This window comes from Phoxinus phoxinus (genome assembly GCF_949152265.1).
Source record: "Phoxinus phoxinus genome assembly, chromosome: 16".
In the NCBI taxonomy this organism is placed as follows: domain Eukaryota; kingdom Metazoa; phylum Chordata; class Actinopteri; order Cypriniformes; family Leuciscidae; genus Phoxinus; species Phoxinus phoxinus.
Genome location: NC_136891.1, coordinates 8296753 through 8317568, shown reverse-complemented (window position 1 = coordinate 8317568; position 20816 = coordinate 8296753). Strand labels below are relative to the sequence as shown.

The 20816-nt window shown below is 38.5% G+C and overlaps 1 protein-coding gene across 2 annotated transcripts in view; it reads left to right on the top strand.

Moving 5' to 3' along the window:
- Positions 1 to 20816, top strand: part of msraa (methionine sulfoxide reductase Aa) — a gene marked incomplete at its 5' end in the record, with an annotated part of 73326 nt that overhangs the window by 17956 nt on the left and 34554 nt on the right. For both annotated transcript variants that reach the window (XM_079584246.1, XM_079584245.1), the window contains 2 exons: positions 18259 to 18327; positions 20081 to 20200. In XM_079584246.1, the coding sequence (XP_079440372.1) occupies positions 18259 to 18327; positions 20081 to 20200 (189 nt within the window). The remainder of the gene's footprint in view (positions 1 to 18258; positions 18328 to 20080; positions 20201 to 20816) is intronic.

Sequence of the window (20816 nt, the reverse complement as noted above, 5' to 3'; positions counted from 1 at the left end):
GCTCTAAGACACCAGATCATGAGCTGCTCATGTATAAAAGAACACAATGCCACACTTCACTCTGACAAACACAGTCCTTATACTTATTTCAATAAATCACAGCCTTTGTGTTTTGATAAACGCACTGAGCCATATCACAATTTCGTTTTTTATTTCGATTATTTGTGCAGCCCTACTGGAGCCCATTAATAGCGTCTAGCAGCGCTTATGATTTTATTAACTATCACTTACAGGCAACATGTAATATAATATTTATAGTAATTAATGTATCATTCCAAGATGTATAATTTTTTTCTAGCTAGTGTTGAAACAGTAGTAGCTACCATTGCTCTACTACTGACATGTTTGTATGGTAAACCGGCTAGGTAAAATGCCTTTTACGAAACCATGAGTCTGTATATGACTGAGTGTCTGTATCAGGCGTCAGATGCCCCTACTTTATTAAATGGATGCAATTCACAGCGTAACATAAGAAGCTAAAGTGTTCTGAAAGTGTTATGGATCGATTTTTCTCTTTTGAATGGCGATTTCTCAGACAGAGCTGCGTATAAGGCTTTCCACGAGTCCACCCATGTTTTTTTTCTTTGGATTATGCTAACAAGCACATTTCCTCAATTGAGTGGATGCAATCTCAATCTTATACCCCGCCATCATCTCCGTCTATATGTTCGACTGCAATCAACCGCTGGACTTTTCAAAAAGACCAGCGGATCTCATTCTTGAGCAGGTGGACGTCTGGGAACCTATTGACCAGCTTAATGGCAGCGCATTAAAAGCATCCTGGATGACATGGCCTCTCCAACACACAAGTGCCTTGTCTCCCCTTTAAGCCCTGTAATGGATAAGAGCTTGGCCAGAGTCTCATGTCAGCAATATGATTGCCTATATTTCCTCCTTGCACAAAGACTCACCTCCAGACAAAGTGCTCTTAAAGTCCATATAGGCCGAACCTTCTCCATGCATCACGGTGATGCAAAACATTGGAGGAATTCTATCCGTGCCATCCATTCTTGCCTGACAGCAGATAGTTATGGGCCAGATACAGTGTGAGTTGTCGCTGTTTTCTTCCCATGAGTAGGTTTGCCGGTTTGTTTCGCCTTTTTTTTGTCTGATTATGATGTGTTGGCAGCGCTACAGACAGGCAGCCGGTATAATCAGCTAAAACAATGGGCCGTAATAGCTGAGAGCGTAGCCGCTCCTCTCATCAGCTCTCATTATAAACACAGACGCTGTGTCGCTATTGCTAGACGACACAGGCGCGGATCAAAGTGCATGCCTGATCGCAGAGAGCTATCGAACAAGCCGTGTTTTGCGGTGTATGAGGACATCGTGCTCTGAAAGTTTATTGCGGTATCAGCAGCACTTGTGGTCTGTTTTGATGGTCAAAGATGAGAGTGTCTGGTTGACCGGCGATGATGTATTCTCTATCCCCTATATGAGTGGACCATGCATAAGAGCCATGTGAAATGCTGGAATCCATATCTCATTTCTTCCATAAAGTACATGTCGAGAACGCTAGTTAAATGTTGTTTAGAAAGCTTGAGTAATTCACCATTTAAATACGTCAGTGCAAATGCGTCTAGCTATTCAAGCTTGATTTCACAAATCGTTGTGCTCCCAAATGCGCGTACACATTGTATTTTTTAATACTGCCCTTAGAAATACCTACTGCCAGTTTCTCTTTCAACTCTCATCATGGTAAAGTAACCGTATGAAGAGAATGTTGCTGAACAATTTAGTATAGCTGAATAGCTAGTACCAGACACATTTAAAGGTAATTCTGTTGCCCATTTAAGTATTGAGGTTTGCAAGTAATTCATCAAAATATTTATTGACATATTTTGTCGATCCTGGAACAACATTCTTGTCTGAAAATGTAGGCCACATCCACACGAAGCCAGAGCTTTCCCTATCCGATCTTTTTTTCCCCTCATTCTAAAAATGTTTTCCATGAACACGGCGTCGTCTCAGGAAAATTCTGCGTACACGCGAAACCACCGAAACCGACTCAAAACGTTGTAGTATACATGCCAGACCAGTATGTGGCACTGTAATTCTGCCACAGAGATGCACTAAAAACAGAGAAGAAGACCTGGAGCATGCACACAAGCCTTGCACGCTGTATACAATAATAGTACACTGTACACAGGAAAAACGCAAGGGTGTCGTTTTCAGATTCATCCACTCTGAGACCCGGTTTTAAAAAATAGCGGTTTCAGGCTCCCAAAAACGCTGGATCTGTCTGGACGAAACACCAAACTTTTACGTATACAGCTAAACATGTCTCCGAGTGTACAAGGCCTTAGTCCTAATCCTACACCTAACCCTACCCATAACTTATCCCTAAAATCAGAGGGAAATAATAGGTGAATAATGGCGCTTTTCCATTACCAGTACCAGCTCGACTCGACTCAGCTCGTCTCGGCTCGGCTCGCGTTTCGCTCCGTTTTCCATTGCATAGTACTTCCACAATAGTACCTGGTGGTCGTCATAGCGACGCGACACACACCCGCTACCCACACACACAGGACAATGGAGGAAATCGAGTGTATGCTGTTTTACATAATATTAGTAATGGGTATATCACGCAATCTCTGGCAAAACTATTTAAAAATGCGGTGGTTATTCAGGATACTCCGTCTGGCGCGTGCAATGATGGCGCAGTGAATAGTGACGATTCTCTCTGACCAATCAGCAGTCACCCGTGTGTCACGTCACGTTTTAGTATCGCCTCAGCTCGCCTCGGCTCGCTTAGAACCTCGCCGGAGGTGATACGAAAAAAAGTACCTGGAAGCAGGTACTGGTACAACTTTTACAGTTACACAGTGGAAAACCAAACAGAGGCGAGTCGAGTCGAGGTGAGGCGAGCCAAGGCGAGCTGGTACTGTGCAGTGGAAAAGCGCCATAACACTGATGTAGCACCTAACCCTGTTTGTAAACCTAAACTGTAAACTTGTCCCTCAAATCTGATTGGTTGATTTGAAATGCTTTTCCAGGAGGACCAACAAAAATGTTGATCCAGGAACGTTGTGTTTGGTGAAATTATGTTAACCGGGATGAACATGGGTGTAGGAATGTATCTAAGTGCATATGCAGGATGAAGAAACCGTAATATAAGACCTTTTTGAAGTTCACTAGGATCACAATTACATTGCAGCTGTGCAAGGATGCAGCAGTTTCCCTCCAAAAATGTCGTAATGGGTCTCATCATTTTACTGTCAGTCCTCCATTAGCCCAAAATTCTCAGTTTCCTCCTGTCGTTTTTGTATTCTTTCCCAGGTCGTCATTCTTCGTTCTCATGCTGTGCCTACTCTCCTCCTTTCCTCCTCATCCTCCTTTCCTTTCAATCCCTCTTCCATCCCTCCCCCTCCCCCCGCAATCTGTCAGTGATTGCCGCGTCTGCAGTGTCTCCTGAGTCATCAGCAGTGCTGGTGTAATGGTGTGGAACTAGCCAAGGTGAATGGTTATTACTTATTGAGCTCCTGATTGCTGTGCAGAGACTAGCACCCATTTATTAGCACTTGAACAGCATGGGCCCAGAGTAAACCGACTTTCTCCTTATCTGTTGTTGGAATGTGTTTAATGTTAGCAGTGAAACGGTGGCTGTACCTGGCTGTGTGTAAATATGTTAAAACATGTATAAACCTGGTGGGATTATAGAGCAAAACATTTTTTTATATATATCTGACATTTTTGTAACCAGTAATGTGTATTTATAAGGAAAGAATCAACCTAGCCAGCTTGGCTACATAACATTTAGCATGTTTCTGAGGCATTCTTTATATAGCCTAGACCGTATTGTGAATCTACTCTTTGCAAGATGCTACTTGCTAATAAATGGACATACCTCTATGTTGGAACTTTAAATCCATGTGCAAACTTGTTCAAATGTATACTATACAAACCAAAGAAGTTTATAATAATTGGAGAAAGCTATCTGTTAGCCGTTAGCATTTCCATATTTTGCTTGGCTTTTGCTTAACCAATGACCTGAGCTGTAAACATTCAGTGCTTGTACTTACGGGGACACTTATAATAGATATTATTTAGTATACAGTATGGAAAGCAATTAGCCTGGGAAAACCCAGACCACTTCCGGCAAATTTAGATTTGCTCTGCAAGTGGGTCTGGCAAAGAGCCCATTGAAACCCATTTCCAATCTGTCGAAATCGCGGCACCAATCAGAAACGTTGGGGCGGCTTTTACACGATGACGACAGAGCAGAGACGGTGACGCAGATTTTGTACATTATGGATGCCGCCGTGGAACATCACAACAACATCACTCGTTCGAATCAGCTATCGTGTCTGTTTCAAGCGATTTAAAATTGTCATTTTCGTTAACACAAACAGAGAATTGCTTAGAGTCTCGAGATGTTTCTCCGTCGCTCTTGCATACGTCATGTCATTCATCGCTCTGATTGGTTTTAGATCTATCCGACGTCCGTTGGTGACGCCCCTGTGGAAATGAATTGTCTATGGAGCTTTGCCAGACCCTAACTCAGTTACAACTGAGAGTGGTCTGGGTTTTCCCAGGCTAGAAAGCAATAGCAATTCAGGCATAGAAGTCACTTAAAGGGGTCATGAATTGATAAATCAAAATTTCTTTTGATCATAAAAATAATTGCTCAAATTATGGGAGTAATTTCCGTTAAACTGTGAACAATCAGCGAAATGTTCGCTCTATGAACGCAATAAGCATTTTTAAAAAACTGAACTAAATATCCTTTTAATGTTTTATGGTTGAAGGGTGAGTAGAATAATGTAATCTCACTGTACCCAGTTTTTTATTATTGTGTTCAGAAAGCAAAACTTTCACTGATTGTTTACAGTTTGACAGAATTGACTCCCATATTTCGCTCAAAGCAACATGGGGTGAAGGAAAAAGGTGGACAATGTTACAGAACTGATTAATTGAAGTCAATATAGACTTAAACCTTAATGTCAATCCCTGAATAATGTTTTTTTTTCTCAGTTTTTACAAAAAAATTAAACCGCACGAAGTGTTTTCAGCATTGATAATGATAAAAAAAAATTCTTGACCACAAAAATCAGCTTATTAGAATGATTTCTGAAGGATCAGGTGACTGAAGACTGGAGTAATAATGCTGAAAATTCAGCTTTGCCATCACAGGAATAAATTACACTTTTGAGAAGAGCTATTTTAAATTGTGATATTTCACAATATTACTGTTTTTACTGTATTTTTAATCAAATAAATGCATCCTTGATGAGCATAAAATACTTCATTCTAAAACATTAAGAAATCTCCCCAAACCCAAACATTTCGAGCAGTAGTTTATTGGCCCGCAAACCAATCAAATATCACTTTATGTCATTTTTTGAAAAGGTCAAGTTAAGACAGATGCGACAGGCCAACTATTCACTGAGCATCTACCTCAAGGTAGCACAAAAGCTTGTTTCTGGGGAGCACAAACTGAATGGGATTCAAGTTGTCTTGATAGAATCTGGGAGATATATTTGGCTCCATAGATGGCTAATTGCACCAGTGCACAGAGTCCTTTCAGAGCCCTTTTCTTTGCAGCCATTGACAAAGCAGGCTCCGCAGGGCCACATTATTGTGAGGTTCCTTCTAGACAAGAGAACAACACACATACACACACCTAATATTTCACAACCCCTTAACTCAACTGACGTTGGCCACTCTCCCTTTTGTTAAGGGTGCATTTGGCCCCCCGTCCGCTCTTGGTGTTGTGGCTCTTAATGGGTTTCCCTGTGCATTGATCGGAGTCAAGTCCACAGGGAGGCCGCTAGACCGCAGAGGGACCAAAGGCCAAGGCCTGAGGGAGCCGGAGAGACCCTTAACAAGAGGCACAGCAGTAACAGTCTGAACTCCTGCGGCACCATCACTGCTGCATCTCGCCTATCACTCAAGGGCTTGTCAATCAGAAACTTCCAGAATAATAGCCGCTGACCGGACTTCAGACAGACCAAGCGTCATTTGATAAATGATTTGTCATGATTACATGAAAAATCAAATCACTCCAGACCCAACCAGCGAAATTGTGCTTTATTTAAAATACAATAGAAGGACACAGTCTTACAGAGACATTACTCATGGCCAGCCATTATTATGTGTATATGCAGGACTCAACAATACATATTCTTTCCTGCTTGCCTTTTTGGGCCATTAGTTCAGATTTCTGCCTTTCCTGCCTATATTTTTACTGGCCCCAACCTAAAACTTTTTTATTTTATTTTATTTTATTTTTTCATTTACATGTATAATTTAAAAAATTCGATTATTAATGTCATGTTTGCACTTTAAACATTTTTTTTTAATTAAATTTATTTTAAATAACAATATAATAATATTTCCACTACTTTTATTATATATTTTTCACATCTATGTTCACACATATTTCTTTAAATTTATTTAAATATACTATTGCACATTATACATCTTTCTTTGCAAGGCATAAAATGATCAAATCAAATACATGATCAAATTATTTAAGGTATAGCCCTAGTCAGCCTTCCTTTTTGTTGAATCCTGTGTATGTGCGTCTCTGTTTGTTCATTTCTATTCAAGGAAGAAAAAGGAACCCAAAAATGCTTTATTTATTGTGTATTGCAATTATCAGTCTTGGTTTGTTTTCATAATAACCGGGCATGTTCAGGGGCAGATTAATTTGTGGAAGTCTTCTTCTACCTCAACCAGAGCACAGCATTAGTTTGCTAAAATTGAACAATTGAGTTTAAGCACCCAACAGTTTAAGCAGTGGGCTGCATTCACAGGCCTGTCAAAGGAAACAAACCCACAGTGCCTGTTTCTGGAGACTCATGACCTTGGGAGAAAGATTATTTGAAAAAAAAAAGAAGCTGTTAAGCTCTTGTTGGAGTTTGAAATGACACTTTTTGGCAAAAAGAAAAAGATTAGGGCCTCTATCGACGTGGACAGGGGTCTTCTTATGGGGGCTGGAGGTTTCAAGGTTGTGTGACTTCTCATCACATTCGATAAGCACATAATCTATTCCATGAGTTTTACAAATCTTTATTTTCTAAAAGAACTTTACTTCTGTAATATGGTTTTGAATCCTCCAGTGCATAAGTTATTGCTACTGCTTGGAAATTGTGTATAGTTTGGAGACATACAGGGCAATAAATCAAGCCTAGACCAATAACATTCCACCAGAAATGGCAGCACTATAGTGTTGGGTTGAAGTTCAGACGTGTTTGATATTATGTCTTAGAGGGTCTTATTTGTTTACCACCATTGTTGCCTTTAACTGTTTACCTTCAGATCAGAAATCCATCCACATGAGCATACGGAGTTAATATGTTGTGGAGCTTGTATCTCGTCCTGTTCTTATTGGTAAGTGTATCCTATTCTGGTAATATTAATTTAATTTCGCTTTTATTTATTTTTATCACACAGCTCTCTGGAATACTGGATTCTTATTTGTCAGTCACTGCATTCAGCGGTCAGTAGGTGCATTCACGTCATGTCGGAATTAGTGTAATTACGAGATTCCGACGTAAAAAGCGCCATCGTAGAACTTTTAAATACAACTTGTAAACTTGACATTTTCTGAGAGCTCTGACTTGTACCTTGTGACTATGCCATGTTGATAGAGTTGCATTGCATAATTCTGAGTCCGAGAACAGCTCTGAGTAGAATGTCACGGGTTGTCATCTCGTAATTATGGTACTTATGTAAACGTAGAAAGATATTGCCTAATATTTGCCATCGTCTGTGGCAACGCTATATGTCAGACCGCTCCTCTGGCTGAAACTGATGCTATTTTCAAATTATAAGGTGCGATCACATTAGCAAAATCTAGCTATATTCTTCCCTTATATTTACATTTAAGGAGTTATATCACTGATCCAGAATATTATAGAAAGTCAAGCAGTGCCTTATTTTGACTGGGGCCAGTGAACAACCATCATGAACACCCTAGCAACTGCACTGATATGTGACCAAATGAGAAATGAGTCATTTTTATATGTAAGTGTCCTTGCAAATGCTCCATCATGCTCAATCTCGGTTCTAATAATCTGAGGCCTGTCAGTGGAGATCAATCTAGCATTTGTATTCTGAATTAAGACAAGCCCTGATGACTCTCCTGAGTGCTGGGTTCCTGCCCAAATGTTTTGTGGTGTTTGACCACATTCTCATTTCCTATCATGGCCCCTGCTGAGGAATCAATGCATCAAAATCCCACAGAGCCTCATCTGTTTAGATGCTTGATACCGACAAATTGGCCATCCTGATGACGTATGTTAATGGCTGATTCAGTCCTCATCTAACCATCCACTCTTCTCGTCATTTCAGGATATTCTCAAATTCATAATTAGCTGTTGGGCCAATAAATTGTTATCTATAGAGTGAGCGCACGTGTTGAATCTGAAATGTAACATTAAATAAATCTGCATGAGAATATTTTTAATTATTGTCACTCTGCATGTGAAAGGACAATTGTGGCTCTTTACATAGTTTGTCATTTCCATTAGCAGTCCATTAGTGTGTCCCTCTATGGTGTTGTGTTGCCATATGGCAACGGATCCTTTTCATTTACTTTTCCACTTTGTCCAAAAAAAAAAAAAACTACAATAACTTGCATTGATGGAATTAAAACACAAGTAAATATGCAGTTTTTAAGCCAAATGACATTTCAGGCCCAAGTCATTTTGTTTTTCCACGTTTTTCCTGGGGTCACTTGTATAAGAAACACAAATACGAAAGTTCTTCTACAATTTTACATTTAAACAAATTTCTGTAGTAGTACATCTGAATTTTTGTATTGAATCATTGATAGGTTAAATATATGTTTTTGTTCACAGATGTAACAAATTGTTTGGTCACACTTTACAATAGGGTCCCATTAGTTAACACATTGACCTAACTAACTAACTAACTAACTAACTAACTAACTAACTAACTAACTAACTAACTAACTAACTAACTAACTAACTAACTCCAATACACAATTGTATTACAAAAATACAACTCTTCGTTGTTAGCTCAGGTCCATTAACACTAACAGATACTTTTGTTTTTAAAAATGTATTAGTAAATGTTAAAATTAACATTAACTTAGATGAATAAATGCTTTAGAAGTGTTTTTCATTGTTAGTTAATGTAAACTAATGTAATTATCTAATGTTATCAAATGTAACTCTATTGTAAAGTGTAACCTTGTTTATTTTTTTTTTTTGCATTTCCTATCCATTTCCTGGAATTTTTAATGGTCGGTGACACATTATATTACTATAATTTTTTTAAAAAAAATCCGTTGTGATAGAGAGTTATAGAGCAATGTTGTTGTTTTTTTGTTGTTGTTTTTTTTAAGTTATTGGACCCATGGTACATTCTGTTAGAATATAACGCGTACCTTAGGGGGTTAAACCAGTGGAACGTGTGCCCGCTCATATCGCAGAGTGTGTGTGCAAGGGCACAAGTGCAAGGACTGAAGGTGACTATTTTTCCAGAAGGGCCTTTTTAATCGAAAACAAGTAATTAACTTCCTACAGCAAACCACTTTGAAGGTCTGTTCATAGAATAGAACCAAAAGATTGAAGATAAGATACAAAACAGAGGGAAACAAGTGATAAGGGACTACTTAATTCAAAACCTATTGCCATTAAAAGTGTAAATACTAACTGTATATCAAGAGTCTTGACAGAACATGCAAATGAAGAAGAACCCTGCAAAATCAGGATGGAGACCGTTTAAAAAATGTGTGTGAAATATATATGAATTAAAAGGATCAAGGCGTATCAATCCTACACAGAAGAATTGAACTGGAAGAGGATTGAGTGGCTGCCATATTTAAACACGAGCGAATGAAAGCCTCCTATGCTATCACAAGGAGTATCTCCAATGCTTTCTGAAGTACCGCAGGAATGTTTCTAAGTTTTATCTTGTCAGCTCATGGCTCGTTCCGTTTCTTCTTGAGATCCTTTCTGAATGGCTTCGGTGCTAATCTGTTTACAGAAGCATGGCTGAAGAAGAACTGTAGCCAAGCTAATTTCTCTTAGCGTTTACCTGCTGTTTGTGTTTGCCACTCACAAGTCTCCGGCGTAGCACTCTCAGATCGTAATGGCTGTTCCCTGCATCAAGGCGCTCTCACTCCGCTAAGATAATTGCTATTATGGCTCACAATAGCCGTAATGGTGCTAACGGTCGTTGTGAAGAAATGATGCAGCTGATGACGGCCACTGGGTCTGTTATTAAAAAGAAAGGAGGCTGCTCCAATCAGCCGCAGACCGCCATTAGCCTAGCATGCCCATTCATCAATGTCACTCTGAATAGAAGCAGTCAGGATGGGGGTGGAAGGGGATGTTGAGAGACTCTGGGAGGGGGAGGGGCGAGGCACGCGTTACCCAAGTCGCCGGGTCTGTCGTCTGGCTGCGTGTGCACTCTGACTCCCAGGCCTCATGGGCCTGCTAATCTGTGGGCACGGAGGAAGCCATTGGAAGGGGGGAGGAGAGGTGCACGGCTGAGATAGCATATCGCCTTGCACACACAGCACTCGCTATAGCCTGATCCCCTCTGCACAACCATTTCCAATCGCTTTTCACAGGCTCTCTTCACCACAGAATGGGGGAAAACAAAAGCGCTGAGAGCTGCACTGTCTGGTCCATTTCTACATTCTCCTTTCGACACACACACACACACACACACACACACACACACACACACACACACACACACACACACACACACACACACACACACACACACACACACACACACACACGTCTCCACAAGACTGCTCTTTGAAGTTGCTTGAGCAAGCATTATTCAGTATTTCAAATCCATCCTTCATCCCAGTGCTAATTTTACAGTTTTTTTTGGTCACAGTTTTTGTCTTGTGAATTCATGTCATATTCATAAAATTTTGCCTATTTTACTGTGACTGTAGTGGCAAATGATAATACTTAATACAAATGTCCTATAGTATATTCTATATTCTAAATCATGATGAATCATTTTTTTAATGTTCATTTTCAATTAGCTGAGTATTTTGACTAAATAAGGTTTTTATTTTATGTTGCACTCGTCTAAAAGACCATCGGTGACTGGTGGTTATGATCGGAGGCTTCTCGTCACAGACTTTGAAACATGAAAGGCAGACAAGTCTGGTTTTAAGGCTTCAAAGTGTAACTGTCACAAGTCAAGCTTCTGAGCACAATAGCGATCAAAGAACTGTGTTTTTGTTAGTTTGCTATTCATAAGGGAATGCTATTGACTTATTGCGGGCACGGGCAGTCCTTTCTGATAGTTCCACTCTTGGGGCATTGCCCAAAATGTTATCTTCCTCCTTCATTAAAGTCACTGCAGAGTAATCAATGAGTCTCAGCCCTGAAAACATTTGTCCTGGCTCTTTTTTGTCACTCACTCTTGCCTGTCAGAAGAGCATCACTCATGCTGAAAACTCAGCATGCACTTGAATCACTTTTTAATTCGTTCGTTTAAATCAGATTAACCGATTCGCTAGAATGAATCAGACTTCCCAATGTGCTAAACAGGAGAAAGAACCGATTCATCTGAACTACTTTTAACCTACTGACTGATAAGTGTTGATAATTTAGTAGCCTACTTTTAGTTAGTTGCACTGGATAAGAGCTGATAGAGTAGAGTACTAATGCCAGTGGCGTCTAGTATGTAGGGGTAGGGCTGGCTATAGATCAATGAAGACCTGAAAAAGGAAACTGAGAGCTCTGAACATGGAAGTAAATGAGTGTAGCCATGCCTGCAGGACCTTCAAAGCGAGAGGGAGGGAATATTATGCTGCTAGTTTGAATTATCAGCCAGTGGATCACTCAATACTCTATCTGATATAGATTAATATGGCATCTCACTACTGTATCTAACAATCTGTCCAGATGAGATGCAGATTCAGCCGACACTAGCCTAAAAAGATCATTCCTTATATCATAGAATCAGATCCCAGATTGATTCCTGCACCGTGATGGATTTTGTGCCATGTTTCAGATCATGGAGGGTTTGAAAGATGCTATTTAAAGTAAATGAGCCCCTGTTGGATTACGCTTCTTTAGAATTTATTTATTTGAAGTTTGAAAAAGTGTTTGCTTCACAAAAAAGGGAAATTGGGAGCTGCTTAAACAGAAAAAAAGATAGATAGATAGATAGATAGATAGATAGATAGATAGATAGATAGATAGATAGATAGATAGATAGATAGATGGAAAGATAGATGGAAAGATAGATGGAAAGATAGATGGAAAGATAGGCTAGATGGATATAGATGTTATTACTGCGGTATTACTTAATTTAGCTTAATTTTATATATATAAAATAAATGTCATCTTTGTAACTTAAAATTTACATTTATTTATAACTCTTGTCTTTGGTTATTTCAAGCATGTGGCTAAATGAGCTTAATGTGACAGTACCAAAGGATATAGATGATCATAAACTATGGTGACTTAAATACCGCTTAATATTTGTCTGACAGTTCAAGTTGGCTTTTCTTTAAGGAGCTCTACATATTTAATAGAATATTTATAGCTATGGTGTGCGGAGCTGAAATAGAGCAGCACTAACTCGAAGAGCGCTGCGCAGGAATGGCATTGGCTGGCAGAGAGTGCAAATGCCAGCACGGATAAAGACTTTCCCGTGATTAGCCTCATTATTCAGACAGATTTTTCGGCTTTACGAAAAAGGGCTCCTAGGCATCCTAGTTATTCATCCAAAACCCGGACAGAACAGTCTAAGAGAGCGGAAATGTTTGCTTCAGGGGTGGGACTGTCATGGCACTGTCTTCCTTATTAGACCCCATGCCCTCTACCGTTCTCCATCCTTATAAATGTTAGATTTTAACATGTCAGTGATGTTTATTCATGAAAATGGTTTTGGGAGCCCCTCTTCTCGTGAAGAATATCATTGTTAAACGAGACGTACAAGTTGTCCCTGCCCAAACTTTCGGCTGGAAGAATGCTTGAGGTGTGCATATGCAAAGAAAACTTAATGAACAAATTCATGCTACTGTTTCTTCTCCTAGTGTTAATTATTAGATGGAGAGAATAATTTATTTTATCTGTTTGTCAAGAACAAGGTAATTAGGGAGCACCAAAAATACGTTTTTGTCCTAATAATTTTCTTGGCTTTGATGAATAAATGATTTAAGCACGACTCTTCATACTTGAACTTCTTGAAAAATTAATTTTGAGAGCCAATAGATGTTATTTTTCTTTCTTGATACATTAATGAAGCCCTGCCTCTTTCAGCCAAAGCCAAAAGAGCTTCTGATCAGTAGTGATTAATAAAATGTAAAGCACTATACATATATGAATTTCAATGATGTTGTGGGAGGGGCGAATCAAAGGACCGGGGTGGTAGGGAATACTTTGGCACATGGCACTGGATTAACTTGGGGGGTGTAGAGAAGATGCAGAGAGCGAGGGATGGATGGAGAGAATGCTTCATAATACCCCACTCCCCTCCCCCTCGGTTGTGTCTTTCTCCCCCCAACCTCTTCGGCTGAGAGGAAAGCGTGCCACGCTTAGATTTGAGCCATTAATATTCTGTCTCGACTCATTGTCTTTGCCCGCTGACATTTACATTTAGATTGTTTATCTGACTGTGGGGGGTGTCCGACCATTAATGAATATGCTTCTGTTGTTCCAGAAAGCCGGCAATTACCGGCTCTGCGTTAAGATAATGAAAGTAGAGAGATGTGGTAGGTGGGCATTAGCCACGGCGGAGAAAAGGCCTTGGTGCGATTGTGCTTTTTTACACACTGCAGCAAGGGATGAACTGGAGGAGCACGGAGGACTCTGTGCCGGTTTCCCTGTCATTCTACAGTCAGATCTCTCCCGGTCTCTTGGTTAGATATAATGAGGGGTTCGGGCATAAACACGCATGCTAGCTCGCAGCTTTCTTCGGCTTGCGCTTATCTATAATGCAAGTTTAAGCCAACACTTTTCTCCATTAGAGGGGGAAAACATCTCATTGTTTTCAGTTGTTTATTATTAAATTCTCTATATTAGAATGTATATATTTGTATATAGATACAAATTATAATATAAATTATATAAAAATAACAATTAAAAATGTTAAGTATAAGAAAAAAATATATATATTCTTAAATTAAAGATCTTTAATTATTTTATTATTTATATAATAATGTGTTTAAATGTATTGATTTATTTTAATTTATTTAGTTCATTAATTCTTAAATTGATAAAATAAATGATATATTAATATTTATTCTTAAAATATATAAAACCAACTTAATGTTGCTCTTGTGTACAGTAAAAAGCATGGCATAGTGATGTCTATGAAGCCCCTAAAGTGACATTTGCAGAAATAAATAATTCTTGTTCAGATTACAATCGACACAAATCATTTTAATTCTTTTCAATTAATCATTTGAACCAAATATGTCTGAATGATTCATTCGTGAATCAGTCTGAATTTGAATTATAAAAAAACCCAAACATAAATCAAGTAATTGCATATGACAGGAAAGGTCACGTAAGTTCATATCCATTTTTTTCATACTATCTGCCTCCAAGCACCTGTCAATCTCCGCATCTGTGTTCTGAGGTCACACAGAGAGAGCTGAGTGCTTTGGATTCAACATGATGGAATGGGTTGAGATGTAACCATACACTATATAAAATACAGCTAAGGTGAGTGCTGGCCATTAGAGAGCATGAGCGTGGTGAGAGGGTAATAGAGAGCTCTGTAGCTCAGCGAGGGTAGTGGCCGGGGCCGTGTGCACCAGCTGTGCGTAAGTCACAACTAGTCTAGGTTTGACGTAAATGGACACTAAGTTACAACTTGCGCACTATTGAATATTTTTGCGTTGCACCATTAAACTTAGTTGAAGCGTGACTATACATATAAACTAAATATTTACCTCCGAGTAACTGTTGGAATAAAATAGCAGACAGACTGAACTGCATCAATAAGCTCTTGTTTTACCTGGTAGACTACAATTATTTAGATTTATGATAATGCTGACATACTCTCACTTACATTATAAGAAAGAACATTATATTACTATTTTGTTTGCGGCTCATCAACACGAACCCGTCCTAAACGGCGTCGTTCCGTATTGTGCATGTCAAATAAAATCAGTCATAATAAATAAATGTAATTTCTTGTTTTGTTTTTTGTATTAGTATTTATTTATTGATCCTTATTCATTTGAAATACAGTTTCTGGATGTTATTTATGCTACATATAAAAGTATTATGATCATGGTTAAGTAGTATCCTATTTAATCTTAATTTTACCGTAGTTACGTAAGACAAAAAGTTAGAATGAAGGATAAACTGAAATTCACAAAATTTCAACACAAATGCAAAGTTCTGTCGTGAGAGATGGCGCGCAGGCTGATTGAACTCAACCTCAACTCAAACTCAACCTGCTTGCAGTCACATCATTCTCTATAGGTCACAGCTGATTGGTTCCTGCTGTATCAGTAGCCAATGAGCTCGCTGCTCAACCTTCAAATACTTGGTTAGCATTTGCCTTAGCAGTGTAGCGTGCTTTCAGAAACCCCCCACCTTCCCCAGCTCCACCTATACTGTAGATTTACTACAGTTAATCAAATGTATCAACATTGTTTTACACATTACCATGCTAAACATTCATGACAGAACTTCTGTTCACAATACTTCATGGGAATTTTTAAATTAGCATTTTTATGTTCCTCCATTGTTTTTAATTCCATTCACCTTTTCACAATGCTTCATGCGATTGTAGTTCTTTCCCTTAATAAAGTCGTCCAGTACACAGGCTTGTACCTTATCTTTTCCCATTTAAGAAAGATATTACGAATGGGTTGTGGCGCAACCCTACCCTGGTCACTCTCCTCTCACTGAAAGGCAAAAGTACAGCCACTGACCAACCTCTCAGCTCTTGCCAGTCCTTATAGTCAGGCAAGCTACTTTTCAGAATGACGCACTGCAGATCAATAAGACTATTCCACTCTGTGCTACGCACTGCAGACCAGGTCTGAGAAACATATGGCGGGTGATCTGAATGGCCTGCTTTTTAGCTGATTTCGAAAGCCTGTAGTATGTGTTCAGTTTGCAGATTACCTTTATGCAAAGAGCACCTAGATGACACCGCATGGAATACTGTATTTAATGCAAGTGTGACTTGTCAGTTTCAAGTGTGACGAATGAACTGACAGCAGTATCAGCCACGGTTTTTCTTTTCAATCCTTTTTCATACATTATTTGATGACTGGCAAAACTTATATTATTATTATTTTTTTATATATTATAATATTAAATATAAAAAAGTTCAATAATTATGTAAAAAGATCAAATAGAAAGTTAATTTGACAGAAAAGTATTTGAGTTCTGTTTAAAACATGTATTGTACATTTCTATTTCTAGCATATACAGTGGAAAAATGGGATGTTGATTTGAAACCAATATAGCACATTTTATTATTATTATTATTTTTTGCATGGAAGACATAAGATACATGTTTTAAAAGAATATCCTGTCTGTCTGTATAAGGCTGTCAAGGAAAATGACAAAGAAAGCACTATGTAAGGGGTTCATACTACTTTGCAATGTATTAGTTCATCTGGTTCACAATCACAATCGCTGGTTCACACCGGCTTAAATGATTTGTATAAATCATCCAATGATTTGGATGAATTGGACTGATTTGCTTCTCATATTAGTCAGCTGATAGATATAGTTACATGGACCACTTTAATAATACTTTTATGGTGTTTTTGTGTCCTTTCTGATTCATTGTCATTACTTTGAAAAGAGGAACCAGGATATTAAAAAAATAAATAAAATTGTGTTCCACAAAAATAAAGTTATACAGTTTTGAAATGCCACAAGGATGAGTAAATGATAATAGACATTTAATTTTAGGGTGAAACAATTCTTATTCTTCTAGCCGGTGTTCTCTCTTTTTATATTGATTGATATTGAATGAATAGACTACATGGAATTTTTGCCCAATGTACTGTACGCTGTAAGAGTGTTGAGCGGTTGAAACAGATCAGCACTGAGAGTCTGAATGTAAAAGTGATTTAATGAAGTCTGTTCTAATGCTTCTCTTCAGTCCACTTACACAGATTAGATTAGAGTTCTGGCCTCCACAGAAAGCCTTTCTTTTCACTGTTTTGTTCGAGTGCCATTTTAATCCTAAAATGGAAAGGTTTACTGTGCCAAAAGAAGATTTGCACTCTGTTTCACCACCAATTCGTATATATATTTTTTTATCATAATTTAACACAGCCACATTTCAGCAAGCCCCTTGTGAAGCACACCACTGACCTTGCATGCAAACACATTTTATAGATATGACTTTGAAATGAAAGAAAATAGAGACAACAATGGACTGAACATTCATTTATTTTTATTTAACAGAAAAAATGGCAATAATGGATTTTGTTCATTTATTTATTTAACAGAAATTGCCAATAATGGATTAAATAAAATACATAATATAGAATAAAATAATATTGCCAATAATGGACTGAACATTTATTTATTTATCATAACTTTTTTTTAATTTAAATAAATGTTCAACCCAAGGAACATTTTATTAATTGGAGTCTATGTACTGAACAGACATTTATTTATTTGTTTGTTTACCTATTTATTTATTTTATTTAACAGAAAAAAATGTTAATAATGGATTGAACATTAATTAATTTATCTATTTATCAATTTCCTAATTCTTTGGCGCATAATTAACTTTACATTGGAAGCTTTGCCCTAATTAAAAGTGGTTTCGCCATTCAGGATTCGTGTGGCCGTGAGTGAGTTACAGTGAACTGCATGCGATGTAGGTCTGCCATCAGTCATGGCTGTATTGGCATGCCCTGCTGCCATGGCAACATACTCGTACAGTACGTGTACGAGCCAAGCTCCGGCATGGCTGCGCCCAGATGTTGAACTCGGTAACCTCTATTTATTCTAATCCACGCAACGGTTTTCCATGCCTTGGCCCATCTGTATCCCTGTCACATGTTAAAACATCGCATTGACATACATTAATCCGGCCAGGTGTTGTTTCCCCTCCCCTCCTTTAACCTTCCCTATGTCCTTTCCTATCTTCCCGGTGCTCCTAAAGTAAAAGATAAAGGAATAAAGCCAAAACTTATGGGTTGAACTTAATGAGCTGCATAGGAATAGAGCCGCTATCCTCCTGGGAGTTTCTTCCCTACAGTGAGTTGTGGTGCTTTTGCGTCGGGAAGAGCACATTATGAAGTCCTGTTGACATTGTGTTGATTTATAAGGGCATTCTCTCCATTGTTTCCCCTGTGTCCTGCAGCTAAGCACGACGTGAATGGTAACAGGACAGTGCCACCGTTCCCAGAGGGATTGCAGATGGTCTTATTCGGTAAGTGATCCGAGCTGTGAGATGTGTGTGTGTGTGTGTGTGTGTGATCGCGGCGTGGGTGTAGACGACCGGCGGTGGAAGGTAATTAGTCCCCTCATGCACCCCCCCATCCCCTTGAAGAAGTGCAAAACCAAAACTGCAAAAGGATGAGGAAAATAAAGGGGAGGGGTGTGCCGATTAATTGCAGACTGCTGATTAGGATCTCTTTAATAAATGCATTTGTTCAGCCTCCCTTTTTTCTTTATGTAGGCCTCAAACTGTGTAATTCATCATGGCAGACAGGAATTAAATGGCGGTTTTATCACAGGGTCTTGAATACAAATAAAATAATATTCAAAGTATGTATGCGGCTTTGCAAATCACAACCCCTCCCCCCGCTGAGAGCGATGAAGGGTAACTCAGGTACCTTTGACTCCATGAAAATGTGCCTTTCTTCCTGCTAGACGGCACGCACAGCAGCGCTCACCCTCATTTACCGAACATTGACGTCCCCCATGTGAAAGCGTCATCTTATAGTCTTGGCGTTCGGGTGTCCCTCTGGGCCGCCGTAATTGAGCTCCAGATTCTAGATTCTCTATCATACGCCTTATGCTCGCTTCTCCACAGCAGCTTGTAAATCAGAGAAATCTGGTCAAGCCGACAGTCGTGTACGTTTTTTTATTTATTTTTTTTTTTTTAACAATTGAATTACTTTCCACCCGTGGGATGTTGCAGTAGATAACGATATACTAGTTACCCTCTAATTTATTTTTACTGTTATAGTATTATTTGGTAATAAATGCTTACAGCGGGTGTTAGTTTTATGGTGGTTGATATGTTTTTATTGGCCCTGAGTAAATGCGTGATGGAGGAGTCTTTAGGTTTATGGGATTGTAAATTCATAGCTAAAATATAGAGCTTTGCATAGAAAAAATAGGACCTGATTTAACACCAATGGGAAGGTGCTAGAGGAGGCTCGTTCCCAGCAGAACACAAAAACACACGGCAAAGAGAAGTTGGTTAGGAAAAAATACTTTTTCCCTCACCCAAAGAGTTTTTTATGTTTTTAAAAGAAGCCTCTTAGGTACACCAAGGCTGCATTTATTTGATCGAACATACAGTAAACAATGTTTTTTAAATGGTATACACTGAAGAATCTTAGTGACTATGTCACTTTAATGGGATAGTTTGCTCCAAATTTCAATTCTGTCATTATTTAGTCTCTCTTCAAACCTGAACGCTGTTATTTTTTTCCATGTTTGGAAATTTTCTATAAAGTATTTTTTTTTTTGTCAAGCTCCAAAGCGGAAAAATCTTAAAAGCATCCTAAAAGTATTATAAAAGTAGTCCATATGACTCCATATGCACTAAATTCCATGTCTTTTGAAGCTGTATGGTAGCTTTATCGAGGAAAGGAAAGTCATTTGGACTACTTTTCTGTTCCTTTCATGGTAGTGTTTTTTGAACAATTGAACATGGTGCTAGCAACCCAAAGTCGTGTTTGATTTTCCATGGAATGCATGAAATGTATGTGTATAGTTTGTAAATGTATACTTGGAATGCATGAAATGTATGTGTATAGTTTGTAAATGTATACTTTGAATGCAATTTAAAAGTGTCCATCAAATGCATAAATGTTCTCAGAATCAATACTATCTTTTTAATTTCTGGCAATAATAGAAACATGATGTTTTATTGTCTCAATTATGGATCAGTTATCGTCTATGGCTATATATAAGGAATATTTATTTGTTCTTTTATGTTTTTAACACAGGTATGGGCTGTTTCTGGGGAGCGGAGAGGAAATTCTGGAAGCAAAAGGGGGTCTATTCCACTCAAGTGGGCTACTCTGGTGGATACACCCCAAACGCGACCTATGAGGAGGTGTGCACAGGTATGTCTCATTACCATTTCCAAGCTGTCAGTCACTTATTGTCTGTGGAGCTTAAGCCACATAAAGAATGTGTGCACAATTGGAGTATCATGAAATATACATGAACTGTATTGGTGTTGAATGAGTTGTAATGACTGTAAAATATCTATCTATCTATCTATCTATCTATCTATCTATCTATCTATCTATCTATCTATCTATCTATCTATCTATCTATCTATCTATCTATCTATCTATCTATCTATCTATACCTATCTATGTATAAATAATGCACTAATTGAAGAGCAGAATTCTGAACAGAATTCGTACTGTAATTATAGTCTTGTTCTTTTTCGTAACATCTGTAAGCATCCAGATGGCATTCATATATGCTTATACTTAAAATGATAACGCTTGCTCATATTGCAATAATCCAGTAACTGGCTAATATGCCAATACAAAACAACACATGCTCATACTGTCGAGCTTTGCCCATCCAAAAATCACCATGAAGCTTCTGCTTGAATGCAGTAATCAAGATGGGTGTTTTTGACATGGCTGGGTTTAGTAGTAGTAGTAGTAGTAGTAGTAGTAGTAGTTAGTAGTAGTAGTAGTAGTAGTAGTAAGGTCCAAGCCT